Source organism: Globicephala melas, chromosome 13 (assembly GCF_963455315.2).
Source record: "Globicephala melas chromosome 13, mGloMel1.2, whole genome shotgun sequence".
NCBI lineage: Eukaryota > Metazoa > Chordata > Mammalia > Artiodactyla > Delphinidae > Globicephala > Globicephala melas.
In genome coordinates, this window is record NC_083326.1 from 68,078,901 (window position 1) to 68,099,812 (window position 20,912).

The following is a 20,912-nucleotide window of genomic DNA, read 5'->3' on the forward strand; positions in this document are numbered from 1 at the left end:
TTTCATTTCCTGCACAGATGGGTGAAAATTACTAAACACTCAGGATATCCTATCTTCATACTGAAACACTAAATGGAATGGTTAGAAATAAAAACATCTTTCTCTGCAAAACCAAAGCAAGATTTCTGTTAAATGCAGAAGGTTGTCCATAACTCAAAGCAGCAGGTGACAGATACCTGTACACCATTTCCCTGGGCCTTGTAACACCAATGTGTGCTTCTCTGCTTTTCTACTAGGTGTGTTACTGGAGCAGGCAAAGTAGGGACAGAACTGTAGGCAGAGGTAATTAATACCTCCTACTCCAAGAATATTTTATGGCATCAAATTCTAATCTTCTAAGATTAAATCTTTACCCTCTAACTAACTTCTAAAGTTAATTAGGGACAGGAAGACTGGCTTGTTTACCCACTAACCAGTCGCTGAAAGACAACATTCCTGTCTTGCTGGAGCTATATAGTCTAACACCACATAACTGCATGTAGCTCATCTCTCAAATGCCACTAGTAGAATATCTGAACCAAACTGATACATACAAAACTATATTCCCTCAAGGAGTTTAAAGTTACACTGCCTGAACCATACTTTATTGTAGATTATTTCAGTGAAACCTAAACATGTTAGGTATTGCTGTAAAAAGACCACTGGTCAAGTAGGAACCCTGGACCTGGTGAATTGGATTATTATACTAAATTGTCACTATCTACTTAGGCTTAGTTTACAAATCTATAAAAAGATAACTTTTAGCTATGATTTCCAAATTTTGGTAAAGAAAACAATATCCTGAGTTTTCTGTAGCCGCAACTCAAACTCTGCCTGCCCACAAATCAGGGATCCACATTTATCAACTAATGGTTGTAAATATGCACGCAATACCGCCACCCAGTGACCTGTCAACTCAAGAAAGGAATGACCATGTAACTGGACATCTAGAGGAACTTTCCTACTCCCTATTTTTAAAGGTCCCAAATTTGATTTCATTTACTTAAGTGCAGGAACACAATATCTCAAATAGTCCAAAACACTTAAGTTTTATTGAAAACAAAATACAAAAACACCAGATTCTCATTTTAAAGTAAAATTAACAGCATCTTCCACAACTTTCCAAGTACTCCACCATCCTTATCACTATTAAAAAACAAAACCAAGTTCCAGATACAAAATAATTAATGAACCCACTGGTGAACATTTTTCTCATGGTTCTAGTTTCCACTCATTTTTAAAATTTTACATTTGCACCTTTTCAAGAATGAGTAGCAATTTTTATTTGATTAATATCTGTGAGAACCGCACTTAACTTTCTTCATATGAAATAAAAAAAACAAAACCACACACACCCTAATCAAACTCAGAGAAAATACACATTTGTTCATTAAAGCTCACCTGCTTTAGATAATTTTTTCTCTTCACACATTAGCATAGTAAGCCAATGTTTGATCCATGCTGCAAAAGCTGTACAAAATGAAGACCTGTTAATTCCCTAGGGAAACCTTAAGGCAAAAGCAAAAGCCTTACTCTACAAAAGAAAAACAAAGCAGAGGCAATGGGGACTGTGGAGACGGCTCAGATGAGTAAGCACCACATGGATGAAGACGACAATTTTTGTACAAACATATGCAGGATAAAGTTTAAAAAGGAGCATTGAACATCCATGTTTCCTGCAGAAATAATGATCATGTCAGGTAAAATGACTTCTGAAACAAGTTCTGCTTGGATCTTAACAGAATCTTATTAGTTCTCTCCTACATATACCCGTGGTATCTGAGCCTTGTTTCAGAGCTCTTCTTTCCTCCTGTTCACTGTACAGACCTGGATCCCAGGCCTGCCCAACAATCCCTATAGAAGACAGTGTTAGTGTGCTTGGGTCCTTCTTTGGAAAGCTGTCACCTCTCCTTCACCTGAACACTGGGACTAACTCCAAATTCCAGGCAGTCACTTCATGTTTTTGAGCTGTAGCAGAACAAATGCATGGAGGTTTAAGGCTACAAACTTTACAAGTTGGTCCCATTAACAATTACCTAGAGGCAGGAGTTTTTTAAACGGCATGAATCAAACACTTGCACGTTTCAACAGAATACAGTTTACATTCATCTCTAAATCTGAGATTAAGAAACTATTAGCTGGTTTCCAACTGTTTCAATACTGGTTTGAAGTTTGAATAATTTTATTGTGTAGACATTAAATATTTTGTTTAAATATTAAACATTAAATCTTTTCCTGACTATCCAGACAGAAATAGAGAAAGCAGGAACAACAGGCAGGAGAAGAAACAGTCCAGTTAACAGACTTGTGACTTCTATGCCATCTGTAAAAAGGGGAGGGACTTCGGCATGGGTTTCAAAATTGCCTGGGAGCTGCCTCCTAAAGTCACCTCTACTTGGCATAAACCATGTTTTCTACACAAGGTATCTGATTCCAACAAAGGCAAAAGAAACCCAGAAAACAAAACAGAAAGAACTGGGGTGGTCTCCCATTGTCTGATAAAAGAGCTAGTATTACACTCAATAAGTTATAGTGGATATTCTGTAGCACTAAAGAAATTGTCATTTTACTTCGTACTACTGAGTCCTTGCCACGCAGAAGAGCTCTTCCTGAGAAATAAAAAACTTCAATCCTGGTTACCCTCAGAGGACGCCTTGAGCCTGGTTAAGGTCCTCAAGATGAAGATTTCCTGCTAGCAGGAAGCTATTCTCTAACTTTTAGGCTTACTGCACCATAGTTGAAACAATAGGCAAACTGGCTATTTCAGTAAATCTCAATGTCACTTGCCCATATGTGCTCAGCTAATTATTCAGTCACTGTTTTCTAAATTAACATTAAAAAACTCAACTTGCTTATACAGGCACAACTTTTTTTTTAACTACAGAAGTTATATGCTGGGCTTAGCTGATACAGCACTACCCCAGTATTACCTGAGGGATGCTTCTCCCAGAGCCAATTCGCACATGGTTTACCTCACAACCTTTTAAACTATCACTCAAAGTTAATTAAGCTGTAAACATTACTGAATAGCTGGGCTTATCGATTATGCAAGGGAAACCAAGGAGCAACAGTAGCACAAGGCAAAAGAGCCTCAAAGGAAAAACCTTTTCTTTGTATTTTTCATTCCATTTTCAGAGGGAAAGAGGGGAGCCACAACGCTACTGGCTAATCAATATAGCTACAATGAATTGACAACTAATATACAGGTTTCAGAGCCTCTGTTAATTTCCCCAGCATAGGCTTAAGCTACTGCCTCCTTTCTCCTTCTCCCCAATCATATATAGTCACCACTGTAAACAGAGCTCATAACTACAGATGAAGTTGTGGCTCGACTGTCGAAGTACACATAGTAGGAGAGCATCCTACTTTCTTAATGCATCTTTTTCAACTCAAGTATCTGAATGATATAAACAATGTGACAGATGACTTAAAAGTCATGCTTACACATATAGCTTCTATACTTGACTTTGCAGAATGTACTCCTTATTCCTTTAATAAGACCCCTAGAAAACTGCTTTTCTCTTGAGACAAGTTTCCTTGGCAAAAGTTGAATTCAAGAAATGGCTACCCAAAATGAGAGTCCCACCCCAAATCACAGGTGGAGCTATTACACCCGTTTCAAAACTTTCAAGTCCCTATACTGTACAAGCAGGCTCATGACTGAACACATAAGCCTTCTAAAATTTGACAACTTTAGTATAGAAACTGGTGTCTAAAGTTCCATCTCTTCTTCTGTGCAAGCAGCTGTCTCCAAACTAGTGTAAACAGGCAACCCTGTTTGCCGAGGTTCCAAGAACAGTTCAGTTCTTTGAGGGTAGGCAGTGCCAGCAGCTGCATGCTTAGTTTGGCTCTCTCCTGTGTAGTTCTTAGCATTAGATGACAGCTTTGGCTTATCAGAAAGGAGTTCAGGGAGAGGTTTCCAGAGCACAAGCTCCATGGAAGGACGGCTCCTAAGACATAAAATACAGATTTTTATCAATAATTTTATAACATGAAAATAAAAGATATACATTGAAAAACTAATGTTTGCTACCTAACATCTAAAAACGGATGGGATTAAATAGGAGATTTATGACAATCCAAATTGATCTTTACAAAGGCCACTCAAGTACATTAAATTTTACAGTTCTGCATGCATTTTTAAGCAAACCAACTGGTTGTACTGATGCTGTGATTAGAATATAAACATTCAACATGTAAAACAGAGGCCCTTGATTTATTATAGTGTTTTCTTAAACTGTGGTTAATATTAGCAGATGTGAGCTACTATCTTGTACTAAACCATTATAAATGAAAAAGAAACATTGGCCAAACACACTAAAAATATCTCAGTATGCCTTTTGCTTAGTACAGCTATGAAACATAATGCTTTTTGCAGTAAGCCACTGTTTGTGCCTACCCCACCCCCTCGCTGCCCTCTCCATCTAGTGATGGTTTGATGGTTTCTGGGACCCAAGGGCAAGTAAGGAAAAATAAAACACAAACAATGAAGAACACCCCCCCACACACACACACACAAGGCTAGCTTCTGGAAAACTACCAAGAGCAGAAAGTGCTATGTTTTAGGCTGGAGGGCAATGTGACCTGCTTACTCTTGGCTAAACTATCTACCCACCCTAAGGGCTGGGTAGTCAGAATTATAAGATCAAGCTAGGAGGCTAATGCAAAACCCTTGTGTGCTAACATCGAGCAGCAGTGGAACCCACTGTGTCTAAAGACAATACTGCCTCATCTACCTGGCATCAGTGGGACTGTATCCTAAGAGAATTTTTCAGATATCTGACACTTACCCTCACTGAGTACCAAGTCTATCTGAAGTCTTTTCTAGGCAACATCTAAATGGCACTTTATAACTTGCCTACTACAGTTGGCCCTCTGTATCTGTGGGTTTTTGATTCAGACCATTTTATTTTTTTAATTAATTAATTTATTTACTTATTCTTGGCTGTGTTGGGTCTTCATTGCTACGTGGTTTTCTCTAGTTGTGGCGAGTGGGGGCTACTCTTCGTTGCAGTGTGTGGGCTCCCCATTGTGGTGGCTTCTCTTGTTGCAGAGCACAGGCTCTAGGCGTGCGGGCCTCAGAAGCTATGGCACGCGGGCTCAGTAGTTGTGACTCATGGGCTCTAGTGCGCAGGCTCAGTAGTTGTGGCACAAGGGCTTAGTTGCTCCGTGGCATGTGGGATCTTCCCAGACCAGGGCTCGAACCTGTGTCCCCTGCATTGGCAGGTGGATTCCTAAACACTGCGCCACCAGGGAAGCCCTCAGACCATTTTATATAAGGGAACTGAGCATCCTTGGATTTTAGTATCCGCAGGGGGTCTTGGAACCAATCCCCCCCATGGATATTAAGAGACAACTGTACTTTACAGAGTCGGTAATGACCACTTGAAATCATCTAAGCTCAAGGACTACAAGAATTACAGGGCTATCATTAGTTCTTATGTAAATGGGCTCCAGGCTGCTTTGCTTTTCAGGTTCTTATGTTTGCTTTCCAGTTGCCTATCCTGTTCTCACACTGTACTGTCACTATTGACTACTATGAGTTTGTCTGTTCTGCTGTTTTTGTGTTTCTACTCTGATGACTGAGGAAACCAGATAACTGAGCTGATCAAACTGGGTCTAAACTAAGTGCAAAATGGCTCTTAGAGCTAAAGGCCTGAGGGGCTACACACTATGAGGTAAGAATATGAGCTGTGGATTGTGGCCTTTGTGATAACTTTTTTGACTGCTGGGAGACTTTTGTTTCCTAGGTCCTAATAGTGGTCCTAGATAACTGAGAGAGCCAGGTAAAAGGTACTTTTGAAATGTGGTTCCTACACCCTATCATAGGTATGTGAGAGAATGGGTTTTTTTTTTTTTTAACTTCTTTATTGGAGTATAATTGCTCTACAATGATGTGTTAGTTTCTGCTGTATAACAAAGTGAATCAGCTACACATATACATATGAGAATGGGTTCTTTCTTGCCAATCCTCCCATTTCCAAATATTAGACTATTAGTGCATTTTGGGACTTCAAAACAACCCAGGGTTGAGTACACAAGGCAGCCAACTCCTGCTTGCGTAGCGTTTTGCTCACCCCAATGAACTAAGAAAAGGTCTCCGACTTGGGCTAAATACAAACGTACTATGCTTTCACTTGGTTGGCGATCAGGAAATGTCTAGAGACTGTGTTTTCCCTCCAAGATCATAACTGAATGGAAACCAGAAACCAAAACTTACATGGACTCAATCATTTTCTTTGTAAAGACTTCATCAAATTCCCTCTTCAAACCTGTTTTCATGGTATCAGAAAGGACAAGGCTGGGAAGATGGTTAATATTTCTGTCAGCTTCAACTTCTTCATCTTCGTCAATTATTCTAAATAAAGACAGAAGCGAAGGAAGAAAGAAAAATTATTTAGTTAAGCTATTATATATTTATTAATTGGAAAAAATTTAAAAAATAAAAACAAGGATAAACGCAACAGGTGCTACAGCAAAATATCAAGTAAAATATGAGACTATACCTGAGAGAAAAAAGTATACACAAAAGAGCTGTTCAACATTTAACCAAAATGTTTTACATTAGAGGCAATCAAATTTGAAGAATGTGTCCCTAAAAACCCTCATACCAAAAAGTAATATTCAGAGATAGTAAGTGAAAATATTTAGTACAGTTCTATGAGAAGAACTTACTTTAACATCTAAAGTGTATACTTTGAGCTTTCTGATTTTTATAGTCTGATATATTGAGGATCAAGGAATCACCAAATGATGAATTAGACTAACTTGAAAGAGTAGAGATGTTACATAGGAACAATAATAAGCAGCTAGATATATGCTGCCCATTTACCTGTCCTCAATTTCCTGAAGCCTCCTTCGGGCAACTTCACATTGTGGTTCTCCTGTTGTCTGATCCATCTCTTCACAAATAACATCTAACATGCCAGGTGCAGAAAGGCCACTAGTGCACGGATTTACTCCATGACCCTCTATATCCTGATGTGCACAAAGAATCCAGTCATTAGGACCAGCACAGAGCCCTGCTTCAGTTAGCCTTTTCTTTCTTACTGGACAACTGAAAAAAAAAAAAAATCAATGAAAATCCTGGCTAATATAAATGAAATGTGTATCATCCCCCATCTCTAATCAAATTCTTCTACGAAAAACCTCTAATTTTTGACAGTGTGTGATTGCAAGATGGAAAATGACACATTTTCTTTTCTGTCATTCTCACAGCCTCCCTGAGATGTTTCCCTTCCCGACATTTGTCAAATTAGGTTGCAACTGCAAGATTTTTGCTTTTCCAGATTAGAAGTGTTCGCTGTGGGAATTTAAAGTCGTTCTTACTTATTCAGCTCTGGAAAGGTCAAGTGGGAAGTAAAGAATACAAAAATCACAAAGTAGCAATTCAGTGCCAGCCATATTTTTTCAAATTGCTGCTGCTCCACTACACTGGGCATATGAGGAGGTAATCTGCAGGCATCCTATATTCCCTTAGGGCAAAAATATTCGCTTCATCAGGTCTGCAGCAAGTACTACAGATGCAAATGATATTGCTGATTTCTTGGTTCTCTACAAAAATGGCAGAGGCTGTCATTTGCCCTATGGGTCCCTAATAATGGGGTGCACTTTTCTCCTGCCTTGCAACATAAACTATCCTCACTTCCTAGAAATTTTGTATTTCCTTGAGACCTTAGAGTTCATCAAATCCAATTTCTTTGTTTTGCACATGTGGAAACTAGGACCTCGAAAACTAAAGTGCTCCCTCCAAAGTGTCATGTAAGGTGAGTTGTATTGATATTTTGGGTACCAGACCCCAGAGACAGACCCTGAATCCTACCTCTTTGCCACTTTCACTAAAACCTCCTGCCTTGTTAGGGAAATTCAACTGTTCAAGCTCTTACCACGAACTAGTATCTGCAAGCACTATGACCTGCCTGGTGTTTGGCTGAGACCTGTCCTGAAGCAAGTTAAATAGACAACCTGCCCTGCTCCATTTGAGTATTTAGACCAAAAGTACATTATTGCCTGGGCATCACCAAGCACAATCTCAAGACCAGAACACAGCTCTGCAACCAAAAAATTCATTAATGGCTACCACAGCTTCTGATTCTAAACTAAGAGTCAAAGGAAGAAGCATGTATTTTAGAAAGAAATTTCTATTTCATGTCAAGACTATGAAAATCAACATTCAAGTCTCTGGCAATATAAAATCTGACAAATAATAATGCTCTCTTGAACCTAGATTTTTGACTGGAATCAATTATTAAATGAGATGTTTCGTGTATAATTATTTTTAATTCATAAGAAAGTATTAAGAATGTCTATCCATAAATCAAACATTTCTGTAGTATTTGGATAAAGTATGTGACGTTTTCGAAAGCAGAAGAAAAAGTTATAGACGTAAGAAGTCATGTTGGACTTCCCTGGTGGCTCAGTGCTTAAGAATCCGCCTACCAATGCAGGGGACATGGGTTTGAGCCCGGTCCGGGAAGATCCCACATGTCGCAGAGCAACTAAGCCCGTGCGCCACAACTACTGAGCCTGTGCTCTAGAGCCCATGAGACGCAACTACTGAGCCCGCGTGCCACAACTACTAAGCCCGCACGCCTAGAGCCTGTGCTCCACAACGAGAAGCCACTGCACCACAACAAAGAGTAGCCCCCACTCGCTGCAACCAGAGAAAGCCCGCGTGCAGCAACGAAGACTCAACACAGCCAAAAAAAAAAAAAAAAAAAAAAAAAAAAAAAAAAGTCATGTAAGAAAAAGCAGAATTGGGCTTCCCTGGTGGCGCAGTGGTTGAGAGTCCGCCTGCTGATGCAGGGGACGAGGGTTCGTGCCCCCGTCCGGGAGGATCCCGCATGCCGCGGAGCAGCTGGGCCCCGTGAGCCATGGCCGCTGAGCCTGCGCGTCCGGAGCCTGTGCTCTGTGATAGGGGAGGCCACAACAGTGAGAGGCCCGCGTACCGCAAAAAAAAAAAAAAAAAAAGAAAGAAAAAGCAGAATGAATCTAGAATATCTAACAATTCAACTATTAAATACAGCTGAGGGACTTCCCTGCTGGCCCGGTGGGTAAGACTCCATGCTCCCAGTGCAGGGGACCTGGGTTCCATCCCTGGTGGGGGAACTAGATCCCTCATGCATGCCGCAACTAAGAGTTCAAATGCCGCAACTAAAAAATCCTGTATGCTGCAATGAAGGCCTGGAGCAGCCTAATAAATATATATATATATTTAAAAAGATCTTTAAATGCAACTGAGTGTCAGAGCTGGGTTCTGATCTCTGATCTCCAACATAATTTGGGCTAAATTATTTCATGCCTCTAGGTCCACTTTGCAAATACTTAGAGATCAATGATGATTAAGTCCCAAAGAAAATGGGATATAAAAGACTTTAAAGTTCTGATAAGAGCTATGGAAGTGGCAGGCGGGCAGCACACTTCTAGGTATGTGACATCCAACTGTCCAGTCTCAGGGCCTCAATCTCTCCACATGTATATCAAAGATGGTTAACTTTTTTTTTTAACATCTTTATTGGAGTATAATTGCTTTACAATGGTATGTTAGTTTCAGCTTCACAAAAAAATGAATCAGTTATATAAAAGATGGTTAACTTTTAAAGCCAACTGTTTGTACACTTCAAACTTTTTATTTATGACACTGGAACCCTTTATTCAATAATCTCCTATAAGGAACCCCAAAAGATAAAAGCAAAGAGGTCCCTGTGTATCTACAGTAATCCCAAGGCTATAAAGAACATAAATATTGTCTGGTCCAGAGGTTTTTTATTATTTATTAAAAAAAAAATTTTTGGCCATACGCCACAGCATTCAGGATTTTTAGTTCCCCAACCAGGGATCAAACCCATGCCCCCTGCATTGGAAGCGGAGAGTCTTAACCATTGGACTGCCAGGGAAGTCCCAGAAGTGTTTTTTTTTTTTTTTTTTTTCCAGAAGTGTTTTTAAACTGAGACAACATTCAAATCTACTGTCTCATTAGTCTATGTATCAACCAGATGAGAAAATTCAAAGTTTCTGCTGGCAAAAAAAGAAAAAAAAAAGAACATACACAAAGTTGAAAGACAACAAATCTGGAGAAAACAAAACATATATAATATACTGGCTTCCTTAATAAAATTTCTTATAGATTAACAAGAAAAAGACCAATAAGCCAATAAAAAATTTGCAGAAACATGAACAATTCCCACAAAATGAAACACAGATGGCTTAAAAGATGTTCAACACCGCCTATAATTTACAAAATACAAATTAAACAGTGATCTAATTTCTTTAATTATAAAATGCCTACACTTATAAAAGTACATACAATAATTATGAAACAAAAATCCAGGGGCTTCCCTGGTGGTACAGTGGTTGACAGTCCGCCTGCCGATGCAGGGGACATGGGTGCGTGCCCTGGTCCGTGTACCAGGGGAAAAAAAAAAAAAAAATCCATGAAAATAATATACAAGGTATAGACTGCTGTCAGAATCCCAAAATGGTACTCTACTCCCTCCTCTCTGTAGGTAAATACTATCTTTTATGGTAATCACTTCATTTTTTAAAAAATACATTATCAAGTATGTAGATATGCAATCTTCAAGGTTTTAGTTTTGCCTGGTTTTGAACCTTATATAGAAGGAATTATACTGTATACATATACATTCTTGTGATGTTTCTTTTGCTCATACTGTAAGACACATCTAGGTTGATAGATGTGGGGTTTTTCTGTTTTTTTTTTGCTGAATTGAACTCAGCAAAAAATTTACTTTATCCATTGTACTGTTCAGGGACATTCCAATTTTGAGCTATCATGAACAAGGATGCTATGAACTTTCTTGTACATGTCTCCTGATGAGCACATGTACATACTCAAGAGGAGAACTGCTGGGTAAATGGGTATGTGCATCTTCAACTCATGCGATAATGCAAAACTGTTTCCCAAAGTGTTGTAGCAATTTACATACTCATCCATAGTGTTTGAGAGTTCCTGGTGCTACAGAACCCTCCAGTATCTGGTGGTGGAGTATCTTATTGTGTCTTTAATATGCATTTCCCTAAAGACCAATGAGGTCAAACATCTTTTCATTTAATTGGTCATTTGGATATCCCCTTTGGGGAAATCTTTTACTCATTTTTTTTTTTAAGACTGTCTGCCTATGAGATGTAATTTTTTACCTATCAGTTAAGTGGTGATCAAAAAATCTCCATCTGAGAAGACGGAGAAACAGGCATTCCCACTGTCAAAGGAGTATAAATTGGCAACAACTTTTTCCAAAATTCAAAATGTATATACTTTAAGATCCAGCAATTTCCCATCTAGGAATCCATTTACCTACTTGCAAATATATACAAAGAACTTAAAAAGAATGGTGGTCCAATGTTCACTGCAGCACTATTTACAATAGCCAGGACATGGAAGCAACCTAATTGTCCATCGACAGATAAATGAATAAAGATGTGGTACATATATACAATGGAATATTACTCAGCCACAGAAAGGAACAAAATTGAGTTATTTGTAGTGAGGTGGATGGACCTAGAATCTTTCATACAGAGTGAAGTAAGTCAGAAAGAGAAAAACAAATACCGTATGCTAACACATATATATGGAATCTAAAAAAAAAAAAAGGTTCTGAAGAACCTAGGGACAGGACAGGAATAAAGATGCAGACGCAGACGCAGACGGCAGACGTAGAGAATGGACTTGAGGAGGTGGGGAGGGGGAAGGGTAAGCTGGGATGAAGTGAGAGAGTGGCATGGCCATATATACACTACCAAATGTAAAATAGCTAGCTAGTGGGAAGCAGCTGCATCGCACAGGGAGATCAGCTCCATGCTTTGTGACCACCTAGAGGGGTGGGATAGGGAGGGTGGGAGGGAGACGCAAGAGGGAGGGGATATGGGGATATATGTATACATATAGCTGATTCACTTTGTTATACAGCAAAAACTAACACAATATTGTAAAGCAATTAGACTCCAATAAAAGATGTTAAAAAAAAGAATGGTGGTCATGGTAGATTTGTTAGTAATAACGAAGATTAGAATTAACTTAGAAATCCATCACTAGGAGACTGGTTAATTATCTGTACCTAGCCTTACAATAGAATTCCACTCACCTGTTGAAAAAGAAATTAGGTAGAACTCTATGTGCCCATATGCAACAAGCTACAGGAGAGTAAAATGAAAAGATCCGATGTGTTGCAGTGTGAACAGTATCTTACTTACAATGTAAAAAACCAGAACTATATACAGTCATAAACTTGTAAATTTTTACATTATCTTCCTTAGGAGACATAGGAAACAGGCAACAAGGGTAACTTCTGGGGAGAACTGGGAGCAAGGAGTGTAAGACTTTTCAATACGTAGCCTTCTGCGAATTCTTTTATTTTGTGCATATAACAATATTCACATGGCTCAAAGTTCAAACATTACAATCGCTTATATATATTTTTTAACATCTTTATTGGAGTATAATTGTTTTACAATGTTGTGTTAGTTTCTGCTGTATAACAAAGTGAATCAGCTATATATATACATATATCCCCACATCTCCTCCCTCTTGCGTCTCCCTCCCACCCTCCCTATCCCACCCCTCTAGGGGGTCACAAAGCACTGAGCTGATCTCCCTGTGCTATGCGGATACTTCCCACTAGCTATCTATTTTACATTTGGTAGTGTATATATGGCCATGCCACTCTCTCACTTTGTCACAGCTTACCCTTCCCCCTCCCCACATCCTCAAGTCCATTCTCTACATCTGCGTCTTTATTCCTGTCCTGCCCCTAGGTTCTTCAGAGCCTTTTTTTTTTTTTAGATTCCATATATATGTGTTAGCATACGGTATTTGTTTTTCTCTTTCTGACTTACTTCACTCTGTATGACAGACTCTAGGTCCATCCACCTCACTACAAATAACTCAATTTCGTTTCTTTTTATGACTGAGTAATACTCCATTGTGTATATGTGCCACATCTTCTTTATCCATTCATCTGTCGATGGACACTTAGGTTGCTTCCATGTCCAAGCTATACAATTGTTCACAGAGTGACAAGTTTCTCTCTGACCTGCCCAGCTCCGTTCTCTAAAACGTAACCCATGTTATCAGTTCCTTGGACCTCCTTTCAGACACCTGATGTTTCACACTTTCACTTAAAAACAAATAGTCATGGATATAAAATAGGTTAAATTAAGTGACCGTTAAGTGAATAAAAGGCACCTGAAACTTACTCATCCTCCTCCTCCTCTCGCTTGTGTTTCTTTCTATGGTGAACTGAAACACTGTTGAAACAAACCAGAAAATCAGTCAGTTGAGAAATTTATTGAGCGGGTGCGTTCAGCATCCACTTTCTGGCTCCGATAATCTTGCCCACCCCATTCCCACCAGCGGTCCCCTTCCTTGCCGAGTGGGATGGATATACAGGTCACAAGGTCAGTCAGGTATAGAGACTGAAATCTAAACTTCTCATTTGGTCAAGACCGGGGGAGATAAATTGAGGTGGACCACCGTAGGGAAAACGTATCGGGGCAGGCACCGGGCTAAGCACTTTATTTTACGATCCCACTAGGAGGACCCACTTCTGTCCCAAGTTGCGGATGAGAAAACTCAATGTCCGAGAGGCGCTGAAAGTTAACAGCAGCAGCGGTTCCGCCGCGGTCTGGAGGGAGCGAGGCGAGTGCGCGCCCACGGCAGCTCCAGGCCCGGCTCGACCCGGCTCCCTTCCTCGCACGCCCTGGGCGAGCTCGGACCGTTTCCTCACTTCCCGGGACGCAGGGGGGGCCAGGGTCCGAACCGGACCCCCGCGCTTTGCTACCTCAGGCGACTAACGGTAACCGACTGTGGGGCTCAGTATCCTCATCAGCAACCTGGGGCTGAGAAGCCCCCGCCGAAGGTCGCGGGGAGGGTCAAATAGCCCGCGCCCGCCCGCCCGCCTGCCGAGATCCTCACCGTCCGCGCGCCGCGCTCCCGCCCGGGCTGCTCGGGGCGGCGCGGGGTTCCCACCGCGGGGCCAGCTCGGTGCCGTCCGCCCCCGGCGGGAAGGCCCGGCCGGGGAAAGCCGGTGGCGGCTGTAGGAAGTCCGAGCCGCCTCTCAGCGGGAGGCCGCTGAAAGGCCGGCCAAGCGCGGCCATGGCCGGAGAGGTGAGGAGGCTGCGCCCGCGGCCCCGGCTGCCCGCGGCCCCAGACCCGGCAGCGGCTGCCACAGCGACTGCCAAGAGGCGCCCGCTTCTGAGCCCGCTCCCGACCCCACGTCACGCCTTCTAGAACCCTCCACCCCAAGCTGCCCGGGGCACGCCGGGATTTGTTGTGTGTGGAGAACTGCTGACGCAAGGTCTGCCGGGAGTTGAAGTCCTTGAGGACTACAAACAAGATGGCTGCGTGTCCGAGTCTCCGGGGCTGGAGGATGGCCCTGGCCAACCTAGAATATGATATAGGTTCGAATCCTCACTCAGCAAGTTCTGGAACCTCTGTACCTCAGTTTTCTCAGTAGTAAAACCTGAAAACAGTAGTACCTATGTTCATAAGACCGATGGGAGAATTAAATGGATGAAAACATCTAGAGCCCTTAGGACACTTCTTGGCACATAGTACACGTTAAAAATCAGCTAGTAATTCCTTCTGTGTTTTAATGTAAATGAAGTTGATGATGCCTTAGAGGGAACAGCATGGAGGATGAGGGAAAACCTTAGAGCTCTTGTGAGAGGGACTGGCAAGACTTCCAGGCTCTATCTGGGACATCCAGAGACAAAGTCTTGCTAAAGGGCTAGCAGAATTTGTCACCATAACCACTGATCACGATCATTTTCCCCATCTCAGGAAATGGCACCATCATCTAGTCTGAGTTACTTATACCAAAGTCAATGCCCTTCAGCCAAAGACCACCAAGAACACACCTGTAATTGACCAAAGATGGATTTATTGACTTACTGCAGTCAGGGAGTGTCTCAGTAAGAGGGTGTTAGAAAAGGCTTCCTATAGGATTTCTGTGTGTCACAGGGGGATTTGGGGGCAGGTCCAAGAATCAGGGCTTTGCTCTGGACTTAATACTGTCAGAAAGCAGAGATAATTCTATGGTTATCTTAGCTAATCTTTCCTAGAAGGTGGGGGGAATGAAGGGAGGCTAAACCTACAGTTGGTAAAGAAGCAACAGTCCTTGCATTGGCCAGGATGGGAGATGTTTGGTCATTTTGTGCTTTGGACAATGTTTAGGATTGGGTTACAGACAGGATTACCAAGGGGTCTTGCTTTTATCTTGATCCATAGAAGTCACATCTCTGTCCCTGTTTGATGTTGATGTTCTGTGAAATTGTTTAACAGGGAACACCAGGGTCCACCTGATAGTACCAGGCCAGTTTCAGCTGTTAGAAGATGCTTTTCTCTTTCTAACCAAAACCCTAAGCATCATCATTGATGCCTCTTTTTTGTTCACCAACCCCCCCCCCATATTTAATCAGTTAGCAAGTCCTATGGGCTCGTGAAAGGCCTCCAGATTTCTCTTCGTTTTTCTCCATTTCCATTGCCTTCATGGTAGTCTGGGAAAAAGTAAATGGACCCCTTTGTCTAATGTAATATGATTGATTCAGTTTAAGTTTTCTTACTGACATTTAAAATGCAGTTTTGCCTCCTTAAGGTAACACCCTACTTACCTCAACTGGATATAAAAGATATTCTCCTGGGTCACTTCTACAAATGGTCAACTCATTCCTCACCTGAAAAAAAAAATCCATCCAGATGATGTTATATACACATAGACATACAAATATACATTTATAAAAGGGAGTCCTACTTTATATATTATTCTGAAACTTCTTTTCCACCTAATTATATTTCTTAAATGTCTATCCAAATTCATTCTTTTATCCTTTAATTCACAATTCTATACTAAGTTGCATGCCCCTTATCAAGCAATGTATTAGAATTAATAATTTATTAGGTACTTCCTATTTGCAGGTGCTCTTTACCCAGATACAGTCAAATATTCCTCATAATAATGCTAAATTGGATGCTTTTATGCCCCCATTTTACAGATAAGGAAATTGAGGCAGGTTATGGTTCCCAATTCCCTCAGCTATAAGTGATGGAGCCAATGTTCAGCCCCAGGTCTGAGACCCTAGATCCTGCCTTAAACTTCTAGGCTTTGCTCCATCTCATTGAATTCCCTGGAAAAAGTGCTTTGGGGGAATCAGTGAAAGCCTCAGTATTATGTGTCTGAGAGAGACTACATGGAGCTTCGGACCCCTGGAAGAAAAAAACAGAATCATTGTGCACTGTCTCCCACACTAACTTGGGGAGAATGGCTATGGAACTCAACAGTGGCCACTGAGAGCATCTCTTCTTTTCCGTGACAATCCAGGCCTGCCTCCTAGAGGTGACTTCTGGCTCACCTCTCATAGGATTGGTGGGTCAGAGACATACAGACACTTAGACAATCCCTTCCTGACTCCTTTTTCCTGGTGGCTAATCTTATTTATCTTTTTATTAAAAAAAAAAGTTTTCTGGTTTTAAAACTAACACAGGGGCTTCCCTGGTGGCGCAGTGGTTGAGAGTCCGCCTGCCGATGCAGGGGATGAGGGTTCGTGCCCCGGTGCGGGAAGATCCCACATGCCGCGGAGAGGCTGGGCCCGTGAGCCAGGCCGCTGAGCCTGCGCATGCGGAAGAAAACACAGGTTCTTAGTAAAAAATTAGTTGAAGTGGTGATAAAAGGTTAGAGAAGCAAATAAAAATCACCTTAATAGCATCCCATTAGAAGCATGATTGTTATGAATATCCTTCCAGTCTTTTTTTCTTATTTGTGTGTATGTGCACACTCACGTACCTGTGTGCTAGTGTCCAATACACACATAAGAGCTGTGCACTATCGCAACTAGACCACAGATACTCATATGACTCTATATAAAGACAGCAAAACCAAACTTAGAGAGGGTGAGTAATTTGTCTACATAATTAATAGTCATTAGTTATTAGAGCTTAGCAAGAAACAACCTCGTCAGGATGTTAATACAAAAATATTAGGCTTCATCCCCTCTGAAAGAAAAGACACCAAACCAAAATGTTGATGGCAATACTAGAACTTACACTTTCTGGGTATAAGTTTTTATTCTTTTCCAATGAATATGTACTATTTATTAGGCCATAAAGGATAAATGTTTTTGAAATAAACAATTGATGAGGTACAATGGACTGAATGTTTGTGTCCCCCCAAATTCATGTGTTGAAATCCTGACCCCCAATATGATAGTATTAGGATAGTATTAGGCCTCTGGAAGGTGATTAGGTCATGAGGGTGGAACCCTCACAAATGCCCTTATAAAGACCCTACGAAGCTCCCCTGCCCCTTCTACCATGTGAGGACAGCAGAAAGATGGCCATCTATGAACTAGGAATGTGTTGTCACCAGACACTGAATCTGCTGGTGACTCCATCTCAGACTTCCCAGCCTCCAGAACTGTGAGCATAAATTTCTGTTGTTTATATAACACCCAGTCTATGATATTTGTTATATCAGCCCGGATGGACTAGGACATGAGGTTAAAAACAAGAGGCTGAAAGAAGCAAACACCACCAGCAGCATGCATTTATTGAACACTTACTATGTACCAGGCACTGTGCTGAGGGCACTATTTCATGTTGGCTCCACAACAACTCTGTACTACGGTGTTAATATCACCACTTTGCAGAATTAGAGGCTAAGATTCAGTGAGGTGAAGGACAAATCTCAAGGTCTCACAGTTAGTAATGATGGTTCTGGAAAGATTTGACTGATTCCAAAACCAGGAATATCATTACCGCTTTCCACAAGCAAATAGAAACTTTTTTTTTTTTTTCCTGCTGAGGATCCTCAAATGCATATTCGAGGGAAGATCCTTGCATTAGTTAGGGTTCTGCAGAGAAACAGAAACTATAGGATATACAGGGATATATCCTGGGATATATATATATAAGAGGAGACCTATTACAGGAATTGACTTACTTGGTTACGGAAGCCAGGAAGTCCCACCATCTGCCATCTGCAACTAGAAAACCAGAAAGCCAGTGATGTAATTCAGCCTGAGTCTGAAGGCTTGCCAATCAGGGGGTTGATGGTGTAAGTCTCTGAGTGCGAAAGCCTGAGTATCAGGAGAACCGACATCCAAGGGCAGCAGATGGATGTCTCAGCTCAAGCAGAAAGAGAGAGCCAATTTGCCCTTCCTCCTCCTCTTTCTTCTATTAGAGCCCCCAGTGGATTGGTGGGTGCCCACCCACATCGAAGGGCCATCTGCAATACTCAGTTCCCCAATTCAAATTCTAATCTCTTCCAGAAACATCCTCAGAAGCACACCCAGAAATGATGTTTTACCAGCTATTGGGACATCCCTTAGGCTAATCAAGTTAATACATAAAATTAACCATCACAATCCCTAAGAAATTAATGCTCCTGCTTAAAAAAGGAGAACGAAAAAAAAAAAACAAAAAAAAACAAAAAAAAGGAGAACGACCTTGGCTGTCAAGGACAGAGTGAAACTTGTACGTTCACGTGTTGCCAATGACATTCCAAATAGAGGAGCCCCTTCTCAAACGCAGCATTTGTTCTTGGATCATAAAAGAATTGGCGTATTATGGCTACAGGCCTGGAAAAAATGTGTGCGTATGAGGATAAAAAAGGATGTAATATGTAAATAGGAAATACTGTGTTAGGGCACGGGAATTTTTCTTGATTATTTTAAAGCAAATCCCAGACTTGTATTTTATCTGTAAATGCTTTAACATTTATCTCTAACAAATATTTAAAACAAAACAAAACATAACCACAATGCTTTTATCACACCTAAACAGAATTAATAATTCTTTAAAATCATCTCATCTGTATTCACATTTTTCCAAGTGTCCCCACATGTCTTTTTTCTGTTGGTTTGATGGCATCACAGTTCAACCTCGTATTAGGTTTGCCTGTCTCTTTTTTTTCTTTTAATTCTTTTTTTCATTTCTAATATCCTACTGGTCTTTTTAAAAATTTATTTATTTATTTACTTAATTAATTTTTTTGGCTGTGTTGGGTCTTCATCGCTGTGCGTGGGCTTTCTCTAGTTGTGGCAAGCGGGGGCTATTCTTTGTTGCAGTGCGCAGGCTTCTCATTGCGGTGGCTTCTCAGTGCAGAGTGTGGGCTCTAGGCATGTGGGTTTCAGTAGTTGTGGCACACGGGCTCAGTAGTTGTGGCTCGCAGGCTCTAGAGCGCAGCCTCAGTAGTTGTGGCACACAGGTTATTTGCTCCGCGGCATGTGGGATCTTCCCGGACCAGGGCTTGAACCCGTGTCCCCTGCATTGGCAGGCGGATCCTTAACGACTGTGCCACCAGGGAAGCCCTTGCCTGTCTCTTGAGTCTCCGTTAGTCTAGACCTCCCGTCTGCTTTTTCCCTTGGTCATCATTTGTTGACTAATGGGTCATTTGGTTGTTGGCGTTGTCCTGGTGAGCACTGATGGCAGTGATGAGGTATCTTCACATGGCTTCTCGGGTTGACATCAACAAGGGAGCCTGGAGCAGAAGAGGAAGGAAATGGCAGATACTCCCACCTGCCGGGTAAGCACAGTCCCAGAGGGTGGCAGCTTCCTCGTGCAGGCAATTAGGATTTTGCAGAAGAACTGGGATATCGGTATCGCCATGACTCCAGAGGCTCTGTTATTTTTTTGTTTTTTTGGCGGTATGCGGGCTTCTCACTGTTGTGGCCTCTCCCATTGCGGAGCACAGGCTCCGGACGTGCAGGCTCAGCGGCCAATGGCTCACGGGCCCAGCTGCTCTGCGGCATGTGGGATATTCCCAGACCAGGGCATGAACCTGTGTGCCCTGCATCGGCAGGCGGACTCTCAACCACTGCGCCACCAGGGAAGCCCCAGAAGCTCTGTTTTTCTCTTCCCTACTGGAGCCTCCTAGCTGGTCTCCCTGCTCCACTCTTGCCCTCCAGCCCATGAGCCAGAGATATTTGTCCACCATGCAATCCTGATGTGCTCCTCCCCTCCTCTAAACCCTTCTATGACTCTCTATTACTCTTAAGAGGGTCCAACCTCCTTACTAGACTCCACATTCCTTCAGGTTCCCTACCCTTCCCACCTCCCAAGCTTTATCTCTATCCCCACCTGATGTCTGCATCCAGCAGTTTGGATTTTCTTCAATTTTCTATTGACTTCCTCTTGCTTCTTCTCTCTCACCTCCAGACTTTTGCATACATTTTTCCATCTCTCTGGTGACAACTTCCTTCTTTTGCATCCAAACCGACCTATCCAGCATATCAGATGTTTGTGATGCTTTTGGAGGCATAAGAGGGGAGGTACTATAGATTGCAGGGAATGACAAGTGGGCCTACTTGAAGCTCTTGGAGTACTCTGGAGAATGTATTCTGCCAGGGGTAGGCTTGAAAATAGGAAATGAAGGATTTTCACACGGCTCTTTGGGGTTAGCATCAATGAGAATGTCCAGGACCTTGGCTGGTTTCCTTGGTGCCCATGACTCAGGCAGAATAAATGGGCAATAGGTCTGGGCATTGAAGCAACAGCCTTGTTTCCACATTGTCCCGAGGAACAATGGAGGAGCTCCCATACTCATTCTTAGCTATTCATTATGTGTTGTTCTCACAGCGCTGATATGTATTTAAAAAAATAAAACTGAGTTTATTTATAAAGTTTTATCTAGAGATATTTTCCCATGCATTACACTGTGATGTGACCTACAATTTTCTTTCTATTATTTCTCCACAGACTGTGTGATGGAATGTTTGTGTTGACATTGGTCCACCCCAAGGCGGGTGGACCTCCCTAACCACAATACACACTCCTGGGTGGCAAGGAGATTCAATTAAAGGCAACTCTTACAAGTGCTTCAGCTGTCTTTCCCTTTTCTGAACTCTAGAATTTCTGCTCATTAACATTATCAATGTTGAAATCAGTTTTTCATTGATAAGATGAGTGGTGTTTAAGACATGGA

General features: G+C 41.7%; 2 protein-coding genes across 9 annotated transcripts in view; both read right to left on the reverse strand.

Annotated features, from left to right (window-relative positions):
* Positions 1-1,010: 1,010 nt before the first annotated feature.
* On the reverse strand, positions 1,011-14,221 carry CCDC117 (coiled-coil domain containing 117). 2 transcript variants are annotated; one of them, XM_030860723.2, is made up of 5 exons: positions 13,910-14,221; positions 13,192-13,242; positions 6,812-7,036; positions 6,200-6,337; positions 1,011-3,929 (listed from the first exon to the last, which is right to left on the reverse strand). In XM_030860723.2, the coding sequence occupies exons 1-5, from the start codon at positions 14,089-14,091 to the stop codon at positions 3,692-3,694; spliced, it is 834 nt and encodes a 277-aa protein (XP_030716583.1). In that variant the 5' UTR covers positions 14,092-14,221; the 3' UTR covers positions 1,011-3,691. The 2 variants fall into 2 exon arrangements, with proteins under 2 accessions (XP_030716583.1, XP_069899537.1); XM_070043436.1 differs by having other exon boundaries at positions 6,812-6,957; positions 13,910-13,952.
* Positions 6,908-20,912, reverse strand: part of HSCB (HscB mitochondrial iron-sulfur cluster cochaperone) — a 43,114-nt gene continuing 29,109 nt past the window's right edge. Inside the window, exons 6-9 of one of the 7 annotated variants that reach the window (XR_009566323.2) lie at positions 17,931-17,973; positions 15,607-15,669; positions 13,192-13,242; positions 6,908-6,957 (exon numbers count right to left, since the gene is read on the reverse strand). Coding sequence is in view for 2 of the 7 variants with exons in the window: in XM_060310034.1 (XP_060166017.1) it covers positions 15,415-15,492; positions 15,607-15,669; positions 20,069-20,208 (281 nt within the window). In the remaining 5 variants the exon portion in view is untranslated. Of the gene's footprint in view, positions 7,037-13,191; positions 13,243-14,930; positions 15,670-17,930; positions 17,974-20,068; positions 20,209-20,912 lie in introns of those variants that run through there. The other 6 variants (XR_009566322.1, XR_009566325.1, XM_060310034.1 and 3 more) reach the window with 6 other exon arrangements.